Below are 24,140 nucleotides of genomic sequence, written 5' to 3'. Positions count from 1 at the left end.
AACAAGACGTAACTACATACGGGACACGATGCTGACTATAGTAATTAACAATGCCGCGCTAATTTTTTTTTTCGATTTGCTAGGGTTCTGATCGCTGGCGTAGTAGGCAAAGGAAATGCCTCGAATGTAGCGCACAGAGACTGAACTAACTACACGGTGTGGGCAGCCGGCGCGAAGATAATGGAGTCCGGAGCAAACATGCCGCGATAAGCACAACAGATTTGGCGGCTTGGGAACAAATCATGGGTGCCTTAATTCTACACTGCATCCACAGCTCTGTCTTCTTTGTAAATTCATTTCGTTTCACGGTTTTTCACTGGTACAAAGTCAAGCTGCAACTTTGAGAAAGCAGCACAAGTAGACAACTGTAAAATGAGGTTTCACTAGCGCTTTCTACAGGCAACACAACGTTGACAAAGATCAGGATATCGATGACATTGACGACTTAGCCAGCTCACCTGGTACCCCTTAATGTGGTGAAAGCCAACAACGACGACATGGAGAATAGGTGTCTCGTTAACAGGTGGTTTCTCCATAACCGCGCTCGATTAATCGATCCGCTGCAAGGCACGCAGATTATACCGCAACCAAGGACACGGATCCGGTGCTGCACTTAGGAGTCTCCATTTGCGGAGGGCTCTTTGATCGCACAAGATGTGAAGATCACAGGTGCAGCAATTAAGGAAGTGGTACAAGAAGGCGAACGTCAGCAGCACAACAGCACAAGCAGAAGCAGAAGTCGGCAGCGACTCGGAACTTCTACGATGAGTCGATATTCCAGGGCGGTGCATCGAGGGCTCAGCACATGCTAGGAGGACACCCACACCTTTCTAATGGACACACATTAAAAGTTGTCATGCTGACTGCGAATAGCTCACGCGACATGCATAAAAGTTCCAGGTGGCAAGTGCCTGACGATGTTTCCAATCAGGACCCTCAGCCCCTCGGCGCAATCACATACAAAACCGTACGTCAGGATCGGGAGGCCGCCTCCGGAACCTGAACCGAAACCGCTCGACGCGCCACTGGCGTTCAAAGAAGTGATAACAACGATAACAGCAGCAAGCATCACCACAATAATTCAAGTGAACACACTACTGCATTATTAAGATAAAAAATTTACTCATGTTAATTGTTTTCTACGAGATTTTCGCACATTTACGCGTTAAGTTTTGTGGTGAGTGTCCTTTTGCGGACAGAGAATAGTGAAATCTGGCAACGTAAATTGCGCGTGGAGTAAGGAGGAGGGTGTTAACAGAAGCGAAAGTGAAAATAAACGAAGAATCCACACCAATGACTACTGCCGCTACTGCATCATTCGCACACTGGCGGTGCCGGAGCGCCTGAGCTGACTGCTCGTCGTTGCACTTTTAGGGCTGGCCAGTACGACTGAACGAGATTTGATGCTGCGCTCGCGCAGTTCCCTGTGTCACGCGTGAGGCAGAAATGACATCACGTGGTTCAGCTAGCGTTCTTTCGTGTAGAACAGGGCGAAACACGGAAGTGGTGGAACTAGAATTGCCAGAGCAGCTCTCGGTACGACGTCGAGGAGGAGTGCCGCGCACAATCAGCTGCCGACAGTTCAGATGCTGATAAGATGGGGAGGACTACGACGGTCAGACAGTTTTTTGTTTCCTGAAGTGATGATCGGACCTGCGCACACAGGCGGTCTCACCCGCTTTGCGGTGGCCGTATCCTTGGCTGTGCTACTGCTCTGCTCGTTTGACGTCGGTTCCGCATCACCGGGCGATCAGAGTGCCGAGTACAAATCTTGCCTGCGACGATGCCGCGGTGCCAACTGCACGCTCGAGGGGCAACAAGCGTTTCGCTCCGGCCAGGAGTGGTATATGGCTCTTCTCCTGTGGGACTGTGCCGACGAGTGTCGTCACAACTGCATGTGGCAAGCTGTAGACATGCTCCAGGCCAGCGGAAAGCCCGTGCCCCAGTTTCACGGCAAAGTTCGTGCTATCTTACAGCTGGCTTATTGCTTTCTTTGGAGCCTGCTGCGCCAATGTGTGATGTGCAACGACGCGCGCGTAGCATTACCTTGAAAGTGACCTAGGTAGTTTGTTAGAGTGCATGTGTTTTCTTTTCGCTCGACCGCTTCTGCATACGCCGCGGGTAGATTGGTTTGTTTCATGTGTCCACTGTTCATGCCCCAGTGCCACCGATCGTCATTGTGCGCTCTAGAATGCTTTTATTGCTTACGCACTAATCTGAGTACCAACCCCGAGCAAAATTGTCTGTTGTTGCTGTTGGCCTTATAAAATGGCACATACCCACAAGGTGGATTGGCCATAACCAGGCGGTGACTACCTGTATTGCAAATTGCATGCGGCAAACATGGGATGATCTCAAAAATGTGGGAAACTCAGTTTTCGAGATAGGTGGTTGAGGGTGGTAAGGGGTCCTAATGAGCTTAATTTTGAGAGTTAGTGAGTAAAAGTAAGAAAGAAAACATAAGAATAGCAAAAAGGAAATACCAAAATAATGGGTAAAAGGGGTATTATGAAAGCTTAATTATGATGGCAGGCGTTTTGATTCTAGACAAACATTTTAAATGGCAGAGCAAACATTCCCATTGGTATCTACAAGCATAGAAGCGCCAAGGGATAGAACAACCGCAGAAGACAGGCGCAAACTGAGTTTTTGTAATGGAACTTCTAGCAGTTGCCTCCTTAGTGATGAGTAGTGACGACAACAGAGAAGAAAGTGCTCTACTGATTCTGGCTCTGCACAATACAGACACAATAGGAAGGCCGCAAGACCAGGCCTGTAGAGGTAAAAATTTAGTTGTGGCACACAGCAATGCAGTCGCATGAAGAAAACTGAAGTTTGCGAGATCGCCAAGCTTTGCTACTCCAAGGGAACAGGAGGTGCTGAAAATCGTCCAAGGAAGTAAGCGCTGATGTGCCAAATTTTCTCGATAAAGTGTACGTACGAAACCGTGCCGCCATGATGAACGCTCCGTTCCACAGCACAGCCCGCTCTTTGTCGTCTTGTACATAGCACAAATCTGTGCTTTCGCATTGATTCGAATGTAAACATTCTCTGTACTTTCTTTTAATGTGCAGCGACGCATATTGCAAAGGAGCAGAGTTCTAGGAACGCATTGTGCATGTATTCTTCATGAGTCTGATGCATATATTCAAATTTTTCATACATATTAAGATTTTCTACATCTTGGCCGAATATCCTTGCTGTATATGCGTAACACAAAGGCTGAATAGCATTTGGTACTCACTGTTAAACATGCAGGTATGTGAGCCACTACTGAACCTATATGTTTTTTTAACTTGGCGTAATGATATTTAATCTCTTGACTGGCTCACATTTGCTTATCAACTGCACAAGCACTCAATGAAGCAATGTTCTGCAATCAAAGTTCGAACATTTATACTGTGCTTGTGCAACAACTTATTGCGCCGCTTAAATCCCGAGAATCTGTGCAATTAGAGCATAGAACACTGCTTCATTAACTATTGATGAATACTGCCACAAGAAAACATTGACGAAATTTCATCATTTTCAGCGTAAATTGAAGAGTGAAGATATAATTGCTTCATATGTGCTACTGCAAAAGTATTTTTTACACTGCTCAATGCAGAATTTCCTTCAGCTTCAATTGCTTTTGTCATCAGTATGTTGTAACTGAAAACTACCCATGTAGACCTGCCATCAAACATAGTGCTAGGAGAGTGAGTCATGAAGGACAGGCGGTCATCCAGCTGGAAAAGTGGGTACCCCTGACAAAAGTCTGTCGAGTCTCCATTTTCATCTGAGGAAGGGGGGGTGCTATCAACGTGACATCATGGGCGCAGTTTTCTTGTCCAGCGCACAGCTTCAGCAGTGCAGACCAGAGCAGGCAGCGATAATCCCTTTAGACACTCCAGTGGCCTTTTACAGTGTTCAATAGATAAGAAAATGGCAGCTGCTGTGACGTCTGTGAATACAGGGTATACTTGCTGTGCTAAGTGAACAGAAACAAACTGTGAAAAGACACAAAGCACATACGAGCACCGATTACCAACTATTTAATAGAAAACCATGACATCAGGTACTTGTAGATGTCTGGTAACTACAGACACTCACATTCTCTACACTAAAGCACCCGCATTCTCTACAATAAACATGTCAGTGTATGCAGACAAGGAATGCTCTCATGCACGCATGATCATTATACCATATTTTAGTCTGTCTGACGTGCATATGTTCACAGACTAAGGATATCTGATAAACTTTGTTTGCCACACATTTGCGTACCTTTTGGTATATTTCTTTGATAATGGCTCTTAGCTTGTTTACAGAGACAAGACACCGTCTAATTTTTTTCTTAGTAAAAATTGATTCCTCAGCCCTTTCTGACCATTTCGATGTTTGTCCGGCAGTAAAAAACACGTCTGTGGCTGGGAGAATCACGTTTAAAAATTTTCCTGTCACTCAATTCAAACTCATGACATCTACACTGAAAGGACTCTGTGATCATTGTTTTGAAGTGAATTACTGTGGAGCATAGCCTCTGGGATCTGCACAAAACAGTAAATGCACCACACTTTACTTGTGAGTTCGGTCTGTGATGGCAACACCTGTATTTCGTTTTTGGCCTTCTCTAGTGTGTATAAACGCACAATTTTCAGTGATAGTAGCACCTTTGTTGTTTGTTGTCATCAATACAGGCCTGCTTCAGTTTGTCGTTAGTGTCCCTTTAACCCTGTCAACAGCATTGGACAAACCTTCAAAAGTTTGCATGGCTTTGAAGAGACACGGGTGACATTATATGAGCTAGCTAGCTTTTCTGCATTCTGTAATAGCTGGTGAACATAAGGGGTTATGTGCGTTTTTTTTCCTGCTTATCAAAAGTCTTGGTTCGTTTCTTTTGAAATTCTGCAAGATGTTCTCACAAATGCCCATGATCACATCAGCTTTTCGTAACAGTCGACTGACTGCATGTGCTACATACGTTCATTTTGTTCCAGAAATTATTATTGTTTGCTGTCCACAATCTCTGTTTGTTGAAGATGCCCACTCTGGACCACTGTCCAACGAGCCTACCATTTGGACAGACTTGCCTGTTTTTAGTTTAAGTGAGGCAAGGTGCTCAGTTTTGTCATTAAGCAGTTTAACATGCTTCACTTGACCCACTATCAGTAAGAGCTTGATCAGGATCATGTATAGTCACTTTGTTGTGAAGATAAGAGCCAAGGCATCTTTTCTTCTGTTAAGGAGAGGCATCATTGCCTGTTAACCTGTGCTCAGCAACACACCACAAAATAACTTGTGCTCTTTCTCCTGTAGAAAAACAACTGCCAGTGCCTAATGTTGCAGATTTGATGCCTGGTTCAGTGGAAACAAACTAGACAAACTTCGTTTTCCTTGTAACAATAGCTGCATTTTTGGCCTGTGCACTGAGATATGGTGCGCATTAATCTGCTGTCAGTGTGTCTTGAGATGATTAGGCCTATGTTTAATTGTTGGTGATATGCCTGTGTCATCTTGTACGCTGTAATCAACCAAACTCAATTTTTACACAACTTGCAGTGGCCGTTTCAAAGGTTTTATGGCATCCAGGAGCCTGCATCAGTTATCTTTTCAATACTGAATGGCATCTGCCACTTATGGATGTGGCGCAAGTTCAGGAAGGTTGTGCCACCTTCAGCTCCCCACTACATAATTTGGAAAGGGCAGGCAGTGGTAAGCACACCTGTAATTAGCTTGACAGTAGTGACCTTTATTTTACTGCATGACAGGTAAATGTCTGTGTCCATGTGGTATATTTGTTTTAGGCTCGCCATGTCATCCTTTTAGTATCACTTAGATTTTGTTCACAAAAAAAGGTGTGTGGGTAGACATTGGCTGTCATTTGTAATCAGTGAAGGATGTTGATCATTGAAATGCACAGTGCGATTTGCCGCCATCATTTCTTTGATACTGCCATTATAAGCAATGAGGTGGCAGATACGGTATATTATTCTACACACATTACCGAAGTAAATGTTTCATGTAATTTCCAATAACCAATACGATCACTTGTCCCAGGTACATTTTTCCTGGGGCTCTTGCTTTGTTGCTACCATTATCACTGTTTTTTGCGTGGTGTAGATTGCCATATTAGCTGACCAATAGTTAGTTTATTCTTGCTTTTAATGTTATAGGAAATTTCCTTTATACTAAGGTTGGCTCGGTAGCTCTTCCTGTACCACAGTATCACATATGAGGTATTTCCAAGTAAGATATGCCCAAGCTGCAAAGCTTCAAAACCACAGTGGATGACGCTAGAAAATTTAGACTTAAGTGTGCAGGATAGCTAAGCCAGGAAGTTTGTGGCACACTCTTTTTTAGCATGTGGACATGTCAGGTCTACAAAAAAAAAAAAAAACTGGCAGAACGAGGAATGCAGAGTACACAGAAGTAACATATTTCACTAAGGTTGATAGTTTATTGAATAGGTCTTATTTGTGTACGGGCACTTCTCAAATCTAATTTATAGGCCTGTGCATAAATTACATTTATTCAGCAAACTATCAGTTGAAGTCGAGCATTTGCTCTGTGTAGCGTATGATCTTACTCTGTCATGTTTTTCTGATGCACTGGCATTATGCCCACAGCTTCAAGACCAACTAGCCCTTTTTGCTGTTCCAGCATCCATGTTGTTGTCTAAATTTAAGTGCCTTTTCTGCTGTGATTTATCTTAAACACAGGGCTTATAGTGAGAGCTTTATTACCACACTTCTTGCGTCCTGTTCCTAGGTGTTAACATTTACATCAGATTAGCAGAAGGAACCAAAATGAACTTGGGCATATCTGAAGGAACCGAGTGTGGCAAAATAACTTTTTTAAATGCAGGTACAATCCTTTTAGTTTTCCTTGTGTAGAAACATCCTGCAAGAATGGCCTAATTTGTTTGTTGTTTTTATTATACCACCATAAAAATAGCACATTGACAGTACCACTCATGTGGCTTGGTTCTATCAATATCATAGCTAGTAAGCAGGCACAGTAAGCTTAAGGACTGCACATTTGAAGCTTGGATTCACCAACTCTTGAATTACACATACCTGCCTGTGAACACTGTTGGTGCAAATGAGTTTCAAATTGTCTCTAACTCATTCGTTCTTAGAAGTTTTTTGGGTTGCTATGAGCTTTGTGGGAGTGTGCTTGGTGTAACAATGCATCATGAGAGGTGCACTTTATATAATAATTTCAATGGGTGCTTGGGAATGAACAAACTTTTTCCTTGGGGAGAAATGTAGAATAAACTTTAAAAAAAATGCGAATAAAAATAGTCTATTTTAGTTTTATTGCACGAAAGCAAAATGAAGGCTGGAAACCTTCATAGCCTTAGGAACATTGAGATATACGAGGTTGTATTTCTCTTGCTACATTAATAGAAGTGACAGCTATTGCAGTTGGTAAGTGCTCATGGTGAAGGACCTCAGTGCAGAATTTTCTCATCACATGTAGCAACAAATAATTGTGAAGACCTCAGTGCAGAATTTTCTCTTTACATGTACTAGCAACAAATAATTGCCTGTTATTGCCGCACTTTGAAACTTGTGATGATTCTTTAAGTTGAAGAAGAAAACATACCTTGAAGGGGAGTATAAAACAGTGAAATAATTACACAAATTTTGGAAAAAGAATAAATGCATAAAATTGCATGCAAATGCACAAAAAGGGAAATTTTCCTTTGACATTTGCCTCATAATACGCAGGTAATTCTTTTATTATTTATGATTGCACTCTGTTTTATTCATTACTTCTTTGAATTTATGAATCTGCAGACTTCAAAGGAAACGTTGTTGTGTTTTGTTCTCTTTCAGTTGTCAATTAATGCCTGGTTCTGGTCTGCTGTCTTTCATGCTAGGGACACTCCACTTACTGAGGTAACACATTTCTATCATGAGACTTTTCGGGGTTTGTAACTCTAAAGAATTGAGATAAATGTCCTGCATGTCACAATTCAGAAGTCACCCACCGCTGTGGCTTAGTGGCCATCAGCTGTTGGACCAAGTCCGGGCTACGGTGGCCACATTTCAATCGAGTTGAAATGCCAAAGGTGCTCATGTGCTAAGGGTTGCAAATTAAAACACTTCATGTGGTCAAAGTTAGACTATAGACACCAAAGTTTTGCTTTCGTGTTTTTTTAAACGATGCATCAGACATTGGTATACATGGAGCATTCCATGGTATTCGCCTACCACCACTAAATAATTTATAATTGAATTTCTTCTGGGCGCTATTTCGGTTTCATCAACCGAACGATGACTGTTACATGTAGTAAAACTTAAGGACGAAAAAACGGCAATGTTATCTGCTGACACATCGTTTCTTGTAATTCTAGCTCGTAAAGCAGGCTGGTTTAAGTGCTGTAGTGAGCTAAATCTTCGTGTCAGCGTTTTTATTGCATTTTTTCCATTCCTCACATCACAGCCAATGTTCGATTATTGAAACAGAAACAGCATCAAAGAAGAAATGCGATGACAAATTATTTAATTGTCATAGGCAAATACCACGTGGTGATCCATGTATTTCAATATCTAACGCATCATTTGAAACAATAAATTAGGTGTCTATAGTTATTTAATCTGGAGCCCCACACTACAGTATCTTTTAACAGTATCTTTTGTAGCCCATGTGCAGGTTTCGGACATCAAACCCCGCATACCATGCCAAAATTCAACATCATTCAGAATTGCTGCAAAGGAGACAAAAAATTGGTGAAATGAAATGGAGCACAATAAGCACATTCTAGTTTTAATAGGAACCTGTCTGAATGGGAACTGGAATGGCAGCAAAATAGTTTTTTTCTTCTGCAAGGTTACCTTGCTGTGGACATGCAAGCTGTGTTACCAATCTTCTTCCTTTGTGGTAGCATTTGTACGTGAGGAGAGGAAGGTACGAAGGAGTGCTGACTGCTGTTACCGCCTTGCTCAGCGCTGGCACTGAACAGTAGGCACTGGAGAGGAAAATGGCCCAACACATGACTTGGGAGAGAGAGAATGGAGGAGGGAGGAGAGCAGGGAGGCAAGGAGGGAGAGAAAGACTGTACAAACTGTGTGGAGAGATACACAGTTGTTTCAGCAAAGGCGAACCAGAATTTTTAAAAATATGCTTTTTCAGATATAGAGGTGGCACCTGCAGCATTGCATACCAGTGTTGGCTAGCATCAGAAAACTGGTGAATCCTGTTAACTGTTAAGGTGGTTAACTAACTTATTTTGCTGAAATCACCTTTGCTGAAACAGCCTCTGTGCTATGCGCATACGCATATACACAAAAGCCAAGTGCATATATCATTCTGTCATTGTTTACTTGTATGCAGTAGTCTATACTGCTGAAGAGCAGTCAGGGCTGGATATCTCGCTGTTCTGCCTGCTAAGACAGAGCTCAAGCAGTGAATGTAGCTCATGTTTAACAGTGGCAGTTAATTGGTTGTTCACAAAAAAACAGGTATACCTGTGATTTTTTTCTTGATCACTAAAAACTGATTGTCTACTGTAAACTTTTCTTTTTTGTTTTGTGCAGAAGCTTGATTACTACTGTGCCTTTTCCGTGGTGCTCTACTCACTCTACAGTTTATGCATGAGGTAAGCAGTAAAACTGCATAGGCCAGAAGAAAATCTTTCGCTAGATGACGAATGTGGTAAGGAACTTGGTTAGGCTATGCATTATTGTGTGTTTTTTTTGTCTTCTCTCTTGTGGGCTGTTACAAATTCAAACATTGATATTTTAAGCATCTTTTCTGTTTTCTTTGAAGTGGCCGTATTACGGCTGCTTTGCATTTCTGGCTGCACTTCTTGAGAATTTGCAACATTGTGTGATATTTTTGTTTTCTTTGCTAAACTGGCATCTTCTTTTTTGTGTGACCACCAGGGTTTTAGAGGTATGTTGGAAACAGGGAAATTTGCAATAGATACTGTGTGAAACCATAGCCGCCTTACATTGTTAAAGGAGTAGACGTTAAAATTTTCACTGTGATTTCTTCTTTGCAATAATGCTTATTCATTCACTGACAAGGTATCACATTTAAGGATTTAACCAACAAACACTAAATATTGTCTTTTAAAGCAGGTTTTTATTCCTTCTTCTGTTTCATTTTACTTCTCAAGTGCTGGAGCCTCGAGTACAAGCTAATAATAATGATGTGATACGAAAAGTTGGATGGCAAGGCATAAGGCATTATAAGTTTGAAAGCTTGAAAGGCACAGCAATGCACAGATGGAAGAAGTGAAAGTCTGATTGATTTCGTCATTGGCACCATCACTGATACTGTGGTGTGTGGTGAAGCCTGAATGGTGGCATGGCTCTAATCGGTAGTTATATACTAACTGTTTCAAGTTGTAGTGCAAAAGAAACTCGGCATGCTTTATTTTCAAGCTTCATAAATTTCAACCTTTGAAGCTTCTTGAACTCTCAAAAAACTGTTCAGCTTCTTTTTTTATTCTTTTTTTGAGATCCTATTGCCACAGCAAATGTATCAAAGACACAAAGGATTTTCAAAGAGGAAATTAAGCCATGTACCTTAATTATATTTTTCTCTAGTAAGCTATACTCCATCTCACCAGTCGTTTGCAGCGCTGTGAAGGATGTGGCGATCTGATCCAATCAGAACAGCATGTGTTGCAAAATGTGTTCCTTCATTCCCCTCGCTTCGTGAATGGTGGCTCCATCGCTGGGAAGTAAAGAGCACCAGTGTCCAGCTGCTGCGTGCAGAAAACTTGGTCGACTTAGTGCCCGTCATGTTTACGAATAGCGATGCACCACTTTGCAGGAAGCCTCCGCAGTGTTGTGTTCGTGCAAACTTTTTCTGCCAACTTAACCAGTTAATGAAACGCTCACTATACTTTCAAGACATCATCCTGGACTACATTTTTAGTTTACTGCAATAATTGCTTGAAGAATAGTCACACCACTGCTCATATATTTGAGGGACTATTTGTTCTTTTCCTTGGGCCTGGTTGGACGAGAGAGCTCTACTTTCACAGTGCTGCAAACAGCTTGTGAAATGAAGTATAGCTAAGGTACAGTAGCTTATTGTTGAGAGTGCAAATAATTAGAGGTTTTTAAAAACCAGTTATATGGGCAGCATTTGCCCAAATGCTTGTTGCACATTAGTATCATATTGAAACATGTTTTTAGTTCATGCGCAACTGTAGGGGCTGTTGTGCAGTTTGCTTGCACGGACCATCTCAACTTACCCTTGGTATTGCCTCTTACAGGGTTCTTGGAACAAAAAATTTGTGGCTGTCCGTATCAGTGACCATGCCTTTTGCGGCCTTCTTTGTCTACCATATCCAGTACTTAAACTTTGTGCATTTTGACTATGGGTACAACATGAAAGCCAATGTGATTACAGGCAAGTATGTCGATCTCAGTCCACAAGCTGTTGTTCTGTCAAACAAGCTGAAAAATCTTCTGCTTAGTGTGCTGGCTTGTTAGCACTTAAATCTCAGAGATCATATCTAGCAGAGGGTTTAAACTAATTCACCATACTTAATGACCACTCATTAAGGGGTGTCTGCAGTATATGGGTGTATGCTAGAGCTTTCACACATTTTTAGCATATTACGAGGCTACAACGGTAGTGACTATATGTGCATCTGCTTCAAATGCATCAATCAAGTTTTTTTGGTTAACTTGTAGGACTTCCACTGTTAAACATATTTTTCCTGCAAAATTTTAGTGGATATGATCCAGAACCTGGGCAGAAAATTTTTTTGTCTCCTATCGTTGGAGTCAGCCAAACAGCTAGTAGCTTTTATCATTTTGTCTTTGTGCCCTTGAACATGTTCCTTTAATCTTTAGCGCCTTTGGATGTTAGTAACTCTGTCACTGGCGTGCAAAAAACTTCCATAACCTGTCCTTTTTTTCAATTTCTCTATAGGATGATGTTTAGTAGTCACATGCCAGGCAGTTCATATATCTCTGTTCTTTAAGCTGCCGGATTGTGCAGATCATAATTAAGGCTGAATGTACTGACTGGTTTCACTTGTTTTTATCACTTTATTTTGTTTCATTTACAAGTACTTATAGGTTTAAAGCTTTAATTCTTAACTAGTAGCATTATTCACCAGGACGCTAATTTTCTCTGGTGGGAAATTTTAAATTCTGTGAATTGAGATCAAAGAATCTGCGAGATTGCAGAGAAGACAGTAAATAATGCTTCAGAATGCATTTTGCACTATATTCAGAACTAATACATCGGTACTGTGCGAATTTTTTTTTTCGAGCTTTTCAAACTAGTTAAAGTGACCTTCGCTACCAGGTTAACAAGCAACTATGAGAAGCCAGCTTCTCGGCAAACTTGGGGCATATTGCTCTGCCTGCATATGTGCAAAGGAGAAGGCTATGGAAAGGAGGCAGTGAGGGTTGTTGAGAAAGAGAAGGCACTGAAAAAGTTGAGTGGATTAGGGAAAGCAAAGAAGAGCAAACGGGTGCAGGACTGGGCAGCACAGCAATGAAAGCGGCTGCTTCTGCTTGGGGGGCTGCATGCATAGAACTAGCAAATGCTTCTATGCTTTGCTTGACTAAAGTAGGTGCATCTGAAGTGTTCCCTCTTAAATGTGTCGACGCAGCCGCTGCTTCCGTATTCCAGCATGTCGTCTATGATTGCAGTATAATCGTAATATTTCTTTTAATGCTATGACATTAAGGGTCCCGTTCAGTGGAAAACCTGATGTTGGTGGCGTGTTGAGAAAAGCAGGTGGCCGGCCCACTTGCCACCAAGGTCATGTGACGATGTGACGTCACCATAACCTGCCCACCATGGAAGGTGAAAACCTGCCCACCAGATTGTGAGCAAACTATCTACAGCGACCGATGGCAGTTAAATTAATGATTTGTTGAGAAAGGTCCCGTGGCCTTGCGACATCATCACAACATGGCCACCGCGGTGGGTGGCAACCTGCCCACCAGGTTGTCAGCTATCTGCCCTCCGTGGCAGGTGGCAATGAAATTCATTTAAATAAATTCAATGCAACTGCCTCCTGCCCACCGTGGCACTGCGCATGAGCCTTATGGAGCTTGGGAAAAGCAACCTGGATCTCACAAGTCCCACTGGTGGCTGTGCATAAAACAACCACTGCCGGGGGAGTGGTGTATTGCTTAATGGAGAAGCGAGTATTGAAATGGCAAAAAAAAAAGGTGAAAATTTCTATCTTTCAAAAATGGCACATTTAGGTTCAATGTACTCTGAGTACTTACCTACAAAACTTCAAGGTATAAGTCAACCTCCAACTACTAATAATTCGATATACTTGACGCCTGTGGAGTGCCAAAATGGCAATTTCGGAGCAAAATTTGGCAGAACTTTGTGTCTGTCGCATTCTCGATGGCCACCATCTTGGTCTTGTTCGAAAGCTGACACTCTTTATTACCTCCAAGTATTACTCACTTCTGTGAAATCCTCTTAGGAGATCTGTACTTCGCTGTTTTCTGTAGCCTCTGCAACCTCTGAGTGGCTTGAAATTCCACTTTCTCAACTTCGTTTTTTTTGCCAACTTCTATGGTGCTTTCTATGCTTTTATGGTGCAGTTCTAATTAATCTTAAACTTTTGAATTCAGAAAGAAGTAAATTATGGCGCTATGCAATTTTTGATGGCTGAGTAAACATGTCAAATTTTGTGGACAGTAATGCCACTTAATTTTATTTAATAATTGTGGTGCTTTGACATAATATTTTTATATAATGATATACCTCAGTAACAATATAAATAACGTAGCTCAGGATGGCAGGTGTTTGGCTACAGCTTCATTTCAGTAGGAACCAAAAATATTGAGGAAAAGTGTCCTAATGACGAGGAAGAAATGACCTAATTACACTTAAGCTATTTTCCTTATATATGGTATTTAACTGAGATATACTGAAACTAATTATAAATTTACATACCTAATTTCATTACGATATCTCTAATCATAAAAATTCATTTTTCATTTTAAGACCTGTATGTGTCTCACCTTAACCACTGCACTAGCGACAGTATGAGGACTCCCTGCGATCTGTGATTGTAAAGTAAAGAATGACGAGTTCTGCATATATAGCTATAACCCATTAACGCTATTGCATCGTGCTTTTAAGGCGGAGCTTAAGTGTCCCCTTAGGTTTTAAAGTTCTCTTGAATTCTCAGACTCCTCCCTTGAGTTATATTTATGCAAATAAGGTAAAATAGTCATTTTATCTTATTTAAAAATGACATCAAAAAAGAGAATGTGGCTGCTAAACACAATTCTGCGAAAAATAAATCTGCAAAATAAATCTGCAATCTGCAAGAAGGTGCTAGCCACACACATACGTGTGTGTGCGTGTGTGTGCGCGCATGCTTATACACACACAAACAAGCCACTATCATTACCATGCTTGTGCACAATGGGTACCATCCCGCATGTTGTTTGTGTACAGGGCTGCTCAACTCAATTGGTTGGCTTGGCTGGTGCTGGCAGCATAGACGCCGTGGATATGTTTGGAGAGGCACCATTGTGGTACTCATGTTGGATGCACTGCTCTTGCTGGAGTTGGGCGACTTCCCTCCATGGCGGTTTCTGGTAGATGCCCATGCCCTCTGGCACCTGGGAACAGCTCCGCTGCCTCTCCTGTGGTACAGGTACGATGCGCATATAGCCACCATGATGTTTCAAATGCATGATTAACAACAGCGAATGGTGAAGTGCCTTTTCTTGACTTCAGTGCAGTTTTTAGGAGCACTGGAAACGAAAAATCGGATAGGTTTTAAAAATATTAGACCAAGCTTGTTGCTACTGGAGGCTGAGCTTACAACCTTTGCACAGAGTTTTTCTCACCTTTTATTTGTTACTAATTTCATTTTACCTTTGATAGTGTATTGACTGGGTGAAAAAATATGTAGAAACACACAGTGGTATAGCGGATATATTAGCTCATTTATAAAGTAGCATGTGCGATGAATAACAACTGCTGCCACAGTGGCTCAGTGGTTATGGCGCTTGGATGCTGACCCAAAAGACGCAGTTTCACCGGCTGCAGTGGTTGAATTTCGATGGAGGCAAAATTCTAGACTCGCGTATACTGTGCGGTGTCAGTGCATGTTAAAGAACCTCAGGTGGTCAAAATTTCCGGAGCCCTTCGCTACGGCATCCCTTATAACCTGAGTCGCTTTGGGATGTTAAACCCCAATAAACCAAATAACAACTATGGAGAAACTTTATATAGGTGTCAGCTTCAGATTCAGAATAACATTTAATCTTTGAACCGGCTCCCCTACCTACCCTCTCCAGCACGGCACGCAGGCCTCCAGGAGAGGAGTAGGGGGTTTATTCACTACAAGACTAGCACTTAATAAGTGATGCTGCAGCTGCCAGTTGGGTCAGTTCCTTTTGCACCCTAGAGTCTGGGCTTCTTAAGACTTCATTCCAAATTTCATCATCTTCATGTTTGCTTTTTCCTGTAGCTTCTTCGCATTTTCTAAACTTTAAATCTACAGGATGGGATAGTCAGTGCTGGTCTCTCTTGATTTTTGCAAAGGCCAAGACAGAGTCAACACTCATGTCATCAATTTCTTTAGTTTAGTTGTCCTTCACCTTGCACTCAATTTTTCAGCTGCAGTGCTTGACAGCGTAAGCTAGCACTGTGGTGTTTATGCAAGATTATTCTGTGGTAGTGTATTTCTGTAAGGAACTGAATGCTGTCACAGTAAGCATGGTTTGTATTATGGTCCCTTTTAGTTGAGGTCTCTTTATTTATTACTGTTACGTTTGACTGTTTTATCATATGCTACCTACTCAAAAAGCTAGATGTGTCATTAAAGCTATAAGAATAAACAAAATGCAGTGATTGACCAGCTGTGAAAGAATCGGCGTTATAGCGCGACACTGTGCTCTTATGCTGAATATGGAGTAAGTGCATTTTATTTGTGGATTACATAGGTCCACACGGCAGCTTTACTCTTTACTGCAAATGCAAGTGTGATATTACACTCATCATGGTACATAACATGACATGTAGTGCCCTCAGTCACGTAACTACTGCTGCAATTTCTCATGGGATTTCATTCATAAATGTTTGAACAGCAAGATAACCCTGTGAGGTCATTTTGGAGCACTGAAGCTTATAATTCTCTATTTAATGAAATTTGCTACTTGATACTATTTTTAGCTTCAAGTACAACTTTGTGATATTAAGGTTGGACTATACTAACTCTGTGCAAAGACAGAAAAGTTGTACACAAAAATGTGGGCTTAAACCTCTCCATTTCTTGTCTCCATCCAGGTTCTTAATTGATGACAGCCTATATGAGCTACACAAGGTACAAAATGCTGGAAAGGCTACAAACGGATCTCACCACTGGCTCCTGCTGGGCACAGAGGAGCCACGAGAAGATGTTCAGTTTAGTAGCGAAAAGCTTACTTCAGGCCAGTGCACATCTTGCCAGACCCATGAAAAGTGAGTACTAGTGTCTGCATTTTGGAACTTAAATTTATCGGCGTTGTTGTTGGGAGGGTGGAGGCAGAACTCCAGCTATAGTTGAGGGACATTTTGTGTTTAGCATAACATATTTCTTGTTAGGCTTGATGTAGGTTTTGTTGTTTCATAATATTGTGGAAATTTTTTCCTGTAGTGTTACAAGACTACTTCTTTACAGACATTACAGAGCTTTACAGGTCTGCTTGTGCTGTAAGCTTGTAGAATTCATAAATAGTGCTTAGTTTGGTATTTGGTGCATCGAAATTGAGCATATCTCTAACAACAGGGTACCTTGCATTTGTTTAAAGGACAGTGAGGATAACTTTATTCATCTTTCCTTCTTCGTAAAAATTGATCCTGTGCCTCATTTTGTCTATGTTGGCATTTGTCCGGCAGCAAGAGACGCATTTATCGCCGGGAAAACTGGAATAAAACTTTTTCTTCAATTCGATTCAAACTCGTGACTTACATACCGAAAAGGACTCCATGATCAATGTTTGGAATTGAATGGCGGTGGTGCCAGGCTCTCGGAATCCATGTGCAAAAGTCTTTCTCGGTGCACTACAGTTTGCTTGTGGAAATGGCTGGTGATGGCAGTATGTGTATTTCATTTCTTTTATTTATTTATGACCCTCATCCCCCCTTAAGAGACGCAACTTTGATCTACATTAGGGACTCCCAACACGAAGTCAGTGTATTAACTTTACCATTATCAAGTTATGCGCATAGGAGAAGTACATTTGGCTGTTGATAACGGACAAGAATAAACTGGTGCCACATCTCTGTACATGAGACGGGTGAGAGCTATGTATGAGACGTATGAGGCATGGCCTCCGAGGTCGGGCATAAAGGCCAGGTTTGCTGAATCCTCCATCTCGCACGTATGATACCAATGCAGCAGCATGGTACGTGGCATGTGTGGTCCCTGTTTTTGGAATAATAGCGGAAGAAAAACATGGCAGGCGTTATTCGAACTTGGCACCAATTATTTGAAAAGTGTTAAAAAACTTGGACATATTTGATTCATTTCGAATAATTTTGAACATACACTAGTTGATTCATTTTAATAATTGAAAAGGAGGATATTTTATTCTGTTTTCAAAATTTTCAAATATTCACACGCCCATAGTAAAAGGTATTCACTGTTATTAACAACGTGGCTGAACAAAAAGCTAGCTTAATTGTCAAGTACACTTTTAGTGCACATCAGAGTACCCCAGATTGTCGAAATTAATCCGGAGCCCTCCACTGCTGCATGCCCTATAACCTACAGTGTTGTTTTGGGATGCAAGAATGCATCAATCTACACATGGCTACCGACCATTAACTTGTTCATACTAAAGGAAATGACCTGGCAACCCAAAGGAAGTGGATTGGCTGAAGCTTGATTGTAAATTTTCAGTGAGAAGAATCAGCCCATCTTTCATGAGAGAACAGAAAACTTGGTAGTACTTTGAAGCCTTTAATGGAGTAATGTTAAAAAATAATGACAAACCGCTGGAAGCATGAAAATGACACCAGTAAAATTTACTAGTCAGGTCAGTCATAAGCTTGCATGCCTCTGCACTATTTTAAATTGTGCTGAGGGCCGATGTAGCTCATCCACAACTGAAGCTTATTCAAAGCAAAAGTACAGTAATGCTCACCAGGTGATGGAGTTTGAACAGGATTGTGAACTGGACAAGTTTGAATTGCATTCATTATTTGACTGGAGCTTGAATGGATGGGGAGTGAACAAAAAAAAGGAGCCGTTTGTTTGCGTTCAAGTTGAGTAATGACGAGCTTCAACTGTGCCTTTTTGTTTGTTGTTGTAAGCTCTTAGTGCTTATTTTCCATGATGACCTGCAGCTTTTTACAGCATTAGCCGTATGGAAGACTTTAACAAGAAAACTGTGTCAATTGCTGTGATCACCTGTCATAACATTAGGTGGACTAGTTTAATGTAATCTGGATATACCTTGGCCTGGGGGCCATTGGACACAGGGCCATAGGCCACGTTAGCTAGTGAGTGGGCACTGTCTAGAAAGCACTAGTCTAGCTGGGCGTGAGAGTAAGCGCATTTTTGAAAAGGGGCAAGCTGCACAGTCCCACTGTGCTGCGCTGATACACTTGACCGGAGGTATTTGACTTCAGGAGGTATGAATAAACGGTCAGTGCAGAGCACAGGTATGACAGGATGCAAGAAAATGGGACAAACATGGTGAATGTGTTCTGTGTTATTTTCTTGTGTCCAAACATATTTGCTACGTTTCGTCTGTTTCTTTGAGCACACGCCTACTAGCCAGAGTGAACATCCTCTTGACAGTCACTCCACTGATGGTAGTGTTTTGTTGGATGAGAAAAACTTAACTTGTACCGCATGAAATCAAAGCAGATAAGAAGACATCCACTTATTGATGCCATTGATTTGCACTGGGGGCGTGAGATGATCAGAAGCTGAGTTCATATTCGCTTTTAGTTTTGAATTACGCGAAGCATTTTCTGCAGTGGCCATGTGTCTTTATGTGCTGAAGCAAAGTGACAACTGCTTTGCTGCAAAGTTGACCATTTGCCCTTCTGTTCACTGAAGTGGCCCATCTGTTCACTTCTAGATTCATCGCCAAGGCCAATGTTCATGTCACACAAAATGGCAACAGCATCGGGGACTGTGCAAAGTATGTCTGACCAGCTTGGCCCATGGCATTCCACCTTTCTACACTGCCTTGTTCTTTGTATCACCAAATGCAAAGGAAACCACTGAAAAGAAGCTTGGTGCCATGTTGTACTGCAGCTGCTGATGGAACATGGTGGTAGTGTTTTACAAGGTCACTTTTCATGTTCAAAGGTTAACGTACAGGCACCATAAATTTGTATTTTTATTTTGCTAATTTGCATGAGTGGAGAATGTACAAGATGAATTATGTTCACTGTTTTGATTCCTTGACTGCAGAAGATCAACCATAGCAAACACATTGTCATACAGGCTGACTCAAGGCTAAGCACATTTGAGATTGCTTTTTGCGAGCTTTGTGTTTTATATACATCAAGTAAAGATTTCTTCTAGCTGTCTTTTAGAAATTTGAATTCGCTAGTAGGTATATGGTCTAGAATCTGGGCCCATATTCTAAATTTTATCCCTTGGGAAATTGATCGTTCAAGGGATTGATCCCCTGAAGCAGTCACTGGCTGACTGGAACAGCAGCAGCACATGTGGCACCCTGATGCAATGGAGACCATCATTGGACAAGCCGTGTGAAAATAGTCAGGCATGCTTCACCTTCGAAACAACCTCTATCTGGCGACTCTATTTCTTGCTGTATGACCTCTGACTTTTTGGAGAAACTGTTGGCTGCATTGTCAGCAATCACGGAAGCACACGAGTTCTGGAACAGTCCCTTCTGGTGTCAAAGCAGCTTAGATGCCACCGCATTTCTGTAGCAGCTGAGCTCAAAAGCAACGACTGAAAAATTTAGTTTATTTTGTTAATGAGCAAAATTATATTTCCAGACTTATTTTATCAGGATGATGCTAGTTATTTTTTAGTGTGAATTGTGCTTTTATTTACAAAAGTAGTTTACGTAGCTTCAGCGAGTTTCAGACTTTCTTTTCCATGGGCACAGATGGTGCAGCTGCGCGTCTAAATTTTTCATTGTAACTGAGAGCCACAGCCTTTTCTGCTGCTCCAGCCAGTCACTGAGCACATCAAGTCTCTTGAGGGATCAAAAGTCAGTGCAGCGCTTATATTTGATGCCCGAAAAAGTGAAAAAAAGCAGGCATGTCGTGATTTACGAACATAATAGCCATAAAAATTTCATAATATATAGCTGTTTCACAGCTTCAGCATAAATTAAATGCATGGTTTTGCAGCAACACATCCAGTCTCTGCCGCTGCGGTGGCTCAGTGGTTATAGTGCTCGGCTGCTGACTTGAAAGATGCGGGTTCGATCCCGGCAGTGGCAGTCACATTTAGATGCAGGCAGAATGCTAGAGGCCCATAAACTGTGCAATGTCAGTGCATGTTAAAGGACCCTCAGGTGGTCAAAATTATCCGGAGGCCTCCACTACGGCATCCCTCATAGCCCGAGTCGCTTTGCCATGTTAAACCCCATAAACCAAACCAAACATCCATAATCTCTGCAGTATTTATGGCGCTTGGTTTCTAGGATTAGTAGCAAAACTGCAGCTACTTTTCTGTCAAAATTGCTGAAGCATTTTGGAGCATTTGTTGGAAAGAGCACTAATCCTGTTTAAAGCAGTAAGAATAAGCAATGTGCTTTATTTTGTGACTACTGAAGTTGCAAGTGCGGATATACTTTGTGTTTAATCCTCAAGTTGCAGGTGGCTACTTACACAATGGGTAATCCTCCATCCTTGTCAACCTTGCTCTCAATCACTGCCAATAACAGCACACTGCATGGGTAGCAGTAGGTTGTCAACTAAGCACTTAAAGGTGATCTTTCACGTTAGCTAGGTGGGGATAGCTGCTTTGGTGAGCATTGTAGGTAGTGTGTATGAAGCTAGGACAATCGGTTGAACTTTAAACTAAAGGTAACAAATGCTACTATGAAAGATTAGTAATCAATACGCGTACATGTAGTTGTGCCAACACTTTTTCACGTCTGTACTTGCAGAAAGCACCCTCTGAGCTTTGTTGTTGGTCACCTAACACAATATGGCATCTATTTTATGAGGTGATCTGTGTTTAAATAGAAGTTGTTTATAGCCTGCAAAAGAACAAACAGCATAAGTAAGGAAGAGTAGCTGTGTGAAATTTAGGCTTGACGAGCACTACTTTCCGAACCCTTAAAGCAATAGAAGATCGGGCCAATCATTGCAGCTGCTTTAATGTTCCAGCCAAGTGTTCAACAGTTCCTTTAAATTGTTCTGGACTAGTTTTCTGCGAGATATAACAGCTCTTTTTAAAAGCTTGCTTTGCTGCCATGAAACCCATGCACAATTACTTTGAAGTGATCAGGGGAATTTCCCAAGGTGGCGTAAATTTCAAATTATTCCCTCAATGAAATCTACTCCGCTGTGGAAAATGCCTTGGAGTCGCTGTGTTCCCACTATGAGTTGACCTTTTTCGATTTGCACTGCCAAGTGTTAGCCATGATGGCTTTCTTGCCTGGTAGAGCTACTGCCCTGGCGACTTGGTGGTCTGGGGTGTGAATCGGGACCAGGGAGAATTTTCGATTATCTATGAAGACTTGGGAAAGCTTTGCAGATCCCCTTAGTAGTCGTATGACTGTGTTCAGCTGTGTGTTAATGATGGTTATTTTCATGATTCTGACTGCTGTTTCTGTATGGTCAGAGTTGTGCAAATTAAGTCCAATATGCTTCTTTAAGACCTTGTCCATCTAGTGAATTTTTTCAGGATTCACAACACATTGGCCACGAAATCAGTATTATCAGATCCTGAAATCCCATTTACTTACAGAACTGGCTTTATGGTACAGCTTGTTTGTGTCATAAGAAATTGTTGAAGTTAGCAGGTGATGTCTTAGCAGATAAGCACACTGCAGTTATCAGGTACAGACCACTTTTTTTAATCAGCTGTAGGATTACTTTGTGGTCTTCTATACTTGCAAGCAATAACATGGTTAGCTATGGATCAATATATTGTGAAACAGTTTGCTTCAGCTTCACATCAATGTGCATCCCATGATTTCAGCGCAGGACATATGCTCTCTGTTCCAACTGTGAATCTCCCAAGTGACTGCTGAATAATGTGGCAGGTTTGATGAACACGCCTGAATGGTTACACGCCTGAGTGGTTACATTGATGAACACGCCTTCCATGCTGTTACAGTAGTGTGCCTGAAAAAATAGCAGCTACTATGCTCAATTTAGTAGACAAAGGGCTTGCCATTTTACAGGTGTTCAGCTTTGAAACAGTAGCATTCATGACCTATCACTTGTGTTGGCTTTTGAAAAATGCTTGAAAACGCTTATGAGGGGAAGAAGTTTGTAGCAGGAATTGACTAGCAAACAAAACTTAATAACCACTTTAAAGTTGTATTGCAACGAGATGGTATTGACCTCAAGAAAATGTGAGTGCATAGGTAATTGCCACTTGCCAGCAGTCACATGCAGTGTTTACTTTTGAAGTGGCCATTGTCCATGCAAAATGAAATTCACTAATTCTCTGCAAAAATAGTTGAGACCCAAAAAATGCGTGGTTCTCAGCTGGAGTAATAATTGAGCATTGCTCCATGCAATGTTGGGCTCCGAAAAAAACGTAAGGGTTTTGCACACTAGTTTCTTTAGCAGGTTATTCAGAATGTCATTCACTTGATTAAGAGATGATCAAGACAAATGCTGTCATAGTAAGCTTACTACACAAAGTTGCTCTGGATACGTGAATAGGGTGCTTTAGGAGGCGGAACCCTGTTGCAAGCAGAAAATACGAATAGCCAGCGTTTCTTGGCGAGGGCTCTTATTTTGTCCTCTTGACGAATGAGACTGCAGTTGCAGCTTTTCTCCTTTCTTCCTTACCTCTTCTATGCCACTACAAATCTGTACGAATTATGTGTCATGATATGCAGACAGAACAAATTTTTTTTAATCTAACTGCACATTTGCTGCTCTGAGTCTTTACTGGTTGTGCTGAATGACAAAGGTCTGTCCACAGCGAGCAGAGCTGACTTGAGACAAGATTAGAGGCCAAGCAGTGAACTTCCTAAAGTTGCTTGCAGAATACACACTAGAAGCCCTGCATGCAGTTTTAAATTGACAGATTTTAGTACATTAATACTTTATAAAAGTGCTGTTTCTCGATTTCATTGATCAATTTCTGTTATACTGCAATATCTGCACTTGCCTAAATAATGATAAAAAGGTTAAGAAACAGCATCAACAGTGTTTTTTATGTTTTGTATCCCAGAGTGGAGTACCTCTGCTCATTCCATAAACCAAAAAAAGTGGCCGCGTACTTGGGACATTTTCAAAAACTTTCAACTTTGCAAAGCAACTTTGCAAGCAACTTTCCGTTGCAGTCATTGAGAGCAGCTTCCGATGCTTACTGCTAGCTCATTTGTTTGAGAAATCAAAGCACAGACAAGTTGGCCTCTAAACCTGTCTCGACAGTTATGCTTGTAGTACAGCACCCATGGATGTGCAAGAGAAGTACCATGTGCCTTGTCCGTTTGCCTCAAGAGATCAAAGATTGTCTCCGGCATGGATTTGCTGCACTTGTAATTACATTCCGGAATGTTTGTTGCTTACCATTGCCATCGTTATTTGCATGCAGTGTGCGAGCATGAAGGCATGCATGTGTAAATTTTTGCCACGGTTAGAAAAATTGTTAACTTTACTGTCCCTTTATGGCATATCTTGTTGCAATGTGAAGTCCTCAGAATAATATGAAATGTTGTTCTGGTGTGTTCGTCAACAAAGGTTATTTGCTTGTTACGTAGGCGGATGGTGTTTTTGTAAGCTTTTTTTTTCCCAGTGTGTGACAAAATATGTTAGCTGTGATTGTGAACATTTTGTCTAGTCATCCACTTTCACAGGTCATTATTCATTCCATCTGAAAACTCCATGGCTAGTAATCCTAGTAGCTTACATCTGTGTATACACACGTGTATAATAGGCATGTGGGAAATACCAGCTTGTTTTCTATTTTTCATGTTCCAAGGTAGCAGTACACTGCTTTGCAAGGGTATTTAGTGTATTTCTGGTTTCTGCTTACCTCGTATTTTGAATATTAATAAAGGCCTTTATGCAGA

At 41.5% G+C, this 24,140-nt stretch overlaps 2 protein-coding genes across 2 annotated transcripts in view; one reads left to right on the top strand and one right to left on the bottom strand.

The window, feature by feature from the left end:
* LOC144125694 (late secretory pathway protein AVL9 homolog) overlaps positions 1-1,015 on the bottom strand; it is a 40,149-nt gene extending 39,134 nt beyond the window's left edge. Inside the window, exon 1 of the mRNA XM_077659312.1 lies at positions 459-1,015. Within this exon, the coding sequence (XP_077515438.1) occupies positions 459-536 (78 nt within the window). The 5' untranslated portion in view covers positions 537-1,015. The remainder of the gene's footprint in view (positions 1-458) is intronic.
* A 263-nt stretch (positions 1,016-1,278) lies between these two features.
* PGAP3 (Per1-like protein PGAP3) lies at positions 1,279-24,140 on the top strand. The gene is made up of 8 exons (XM_077659311.1): positions 1,279-1,958; positions 5,539-5,691; positions 7,821-7,883; positions 9,525-9,586; positions 11,219-11,355; positions 14,398-14,599; positions 16,240-16,413; positions 19,026-24,140. The coding sequence occupies exons 1-8, from the start codon at positions 1,587-1,589 to the stop codon at positions 19,096-19,098; spliced, it is 1,236 nt and encodes a 411-aa protein (XP_077515437.1). The 5' UTR covers positions 1,279-1,586; the 3' UTR covers positions 19,099-24,140.

Source organism: Amblyomma americanum, chromosome 3, assembly GCF_052857255.1.
Source record: "Amblyomma americanum isolate KBUSLIRL-KWMA chromosome 3, ASM5285725v1, whole genome shotgun sequence".
Classification (NCBI taxonomy): domain Eukaryota; kingdom Metazoa; phylum Arthropoda; class Arachnida; order Ixodida; family Ixodidae; genus Amblyomma; species Amblyomma americanum.
The sequence above is the reverse complement of the archived record's forward strand: the minus strand, read 5'-3'. Positions and strand labels throughout refer to the sequence as shown.

Excerpts from the sequence above, each read along its gene's own strand:
- PGAP3 (XM_077659311.1), top strand. The coding sequence starts at position 1,587 with ATGCTGATAAGATGGGGAGGACTACGACGGTCAGACAGTTTTTTGTTT. Across the intron at positions 5,692-7,820 it reads TTTGGAAAGGGCAGGCAGTG|TTGTCAATTAATGCCTGGTT; the intron begins GTAAGCACACCT and ends GTTCTCTTTCAG. Across the intron at positions 9,587-11,218 it reads CTCTACAGTTTATGCATGAG|GGTTCTTGGAACAAAAAATT; the intron begins GTAAGCAGTAAA and ends TGCCTCTTACAG.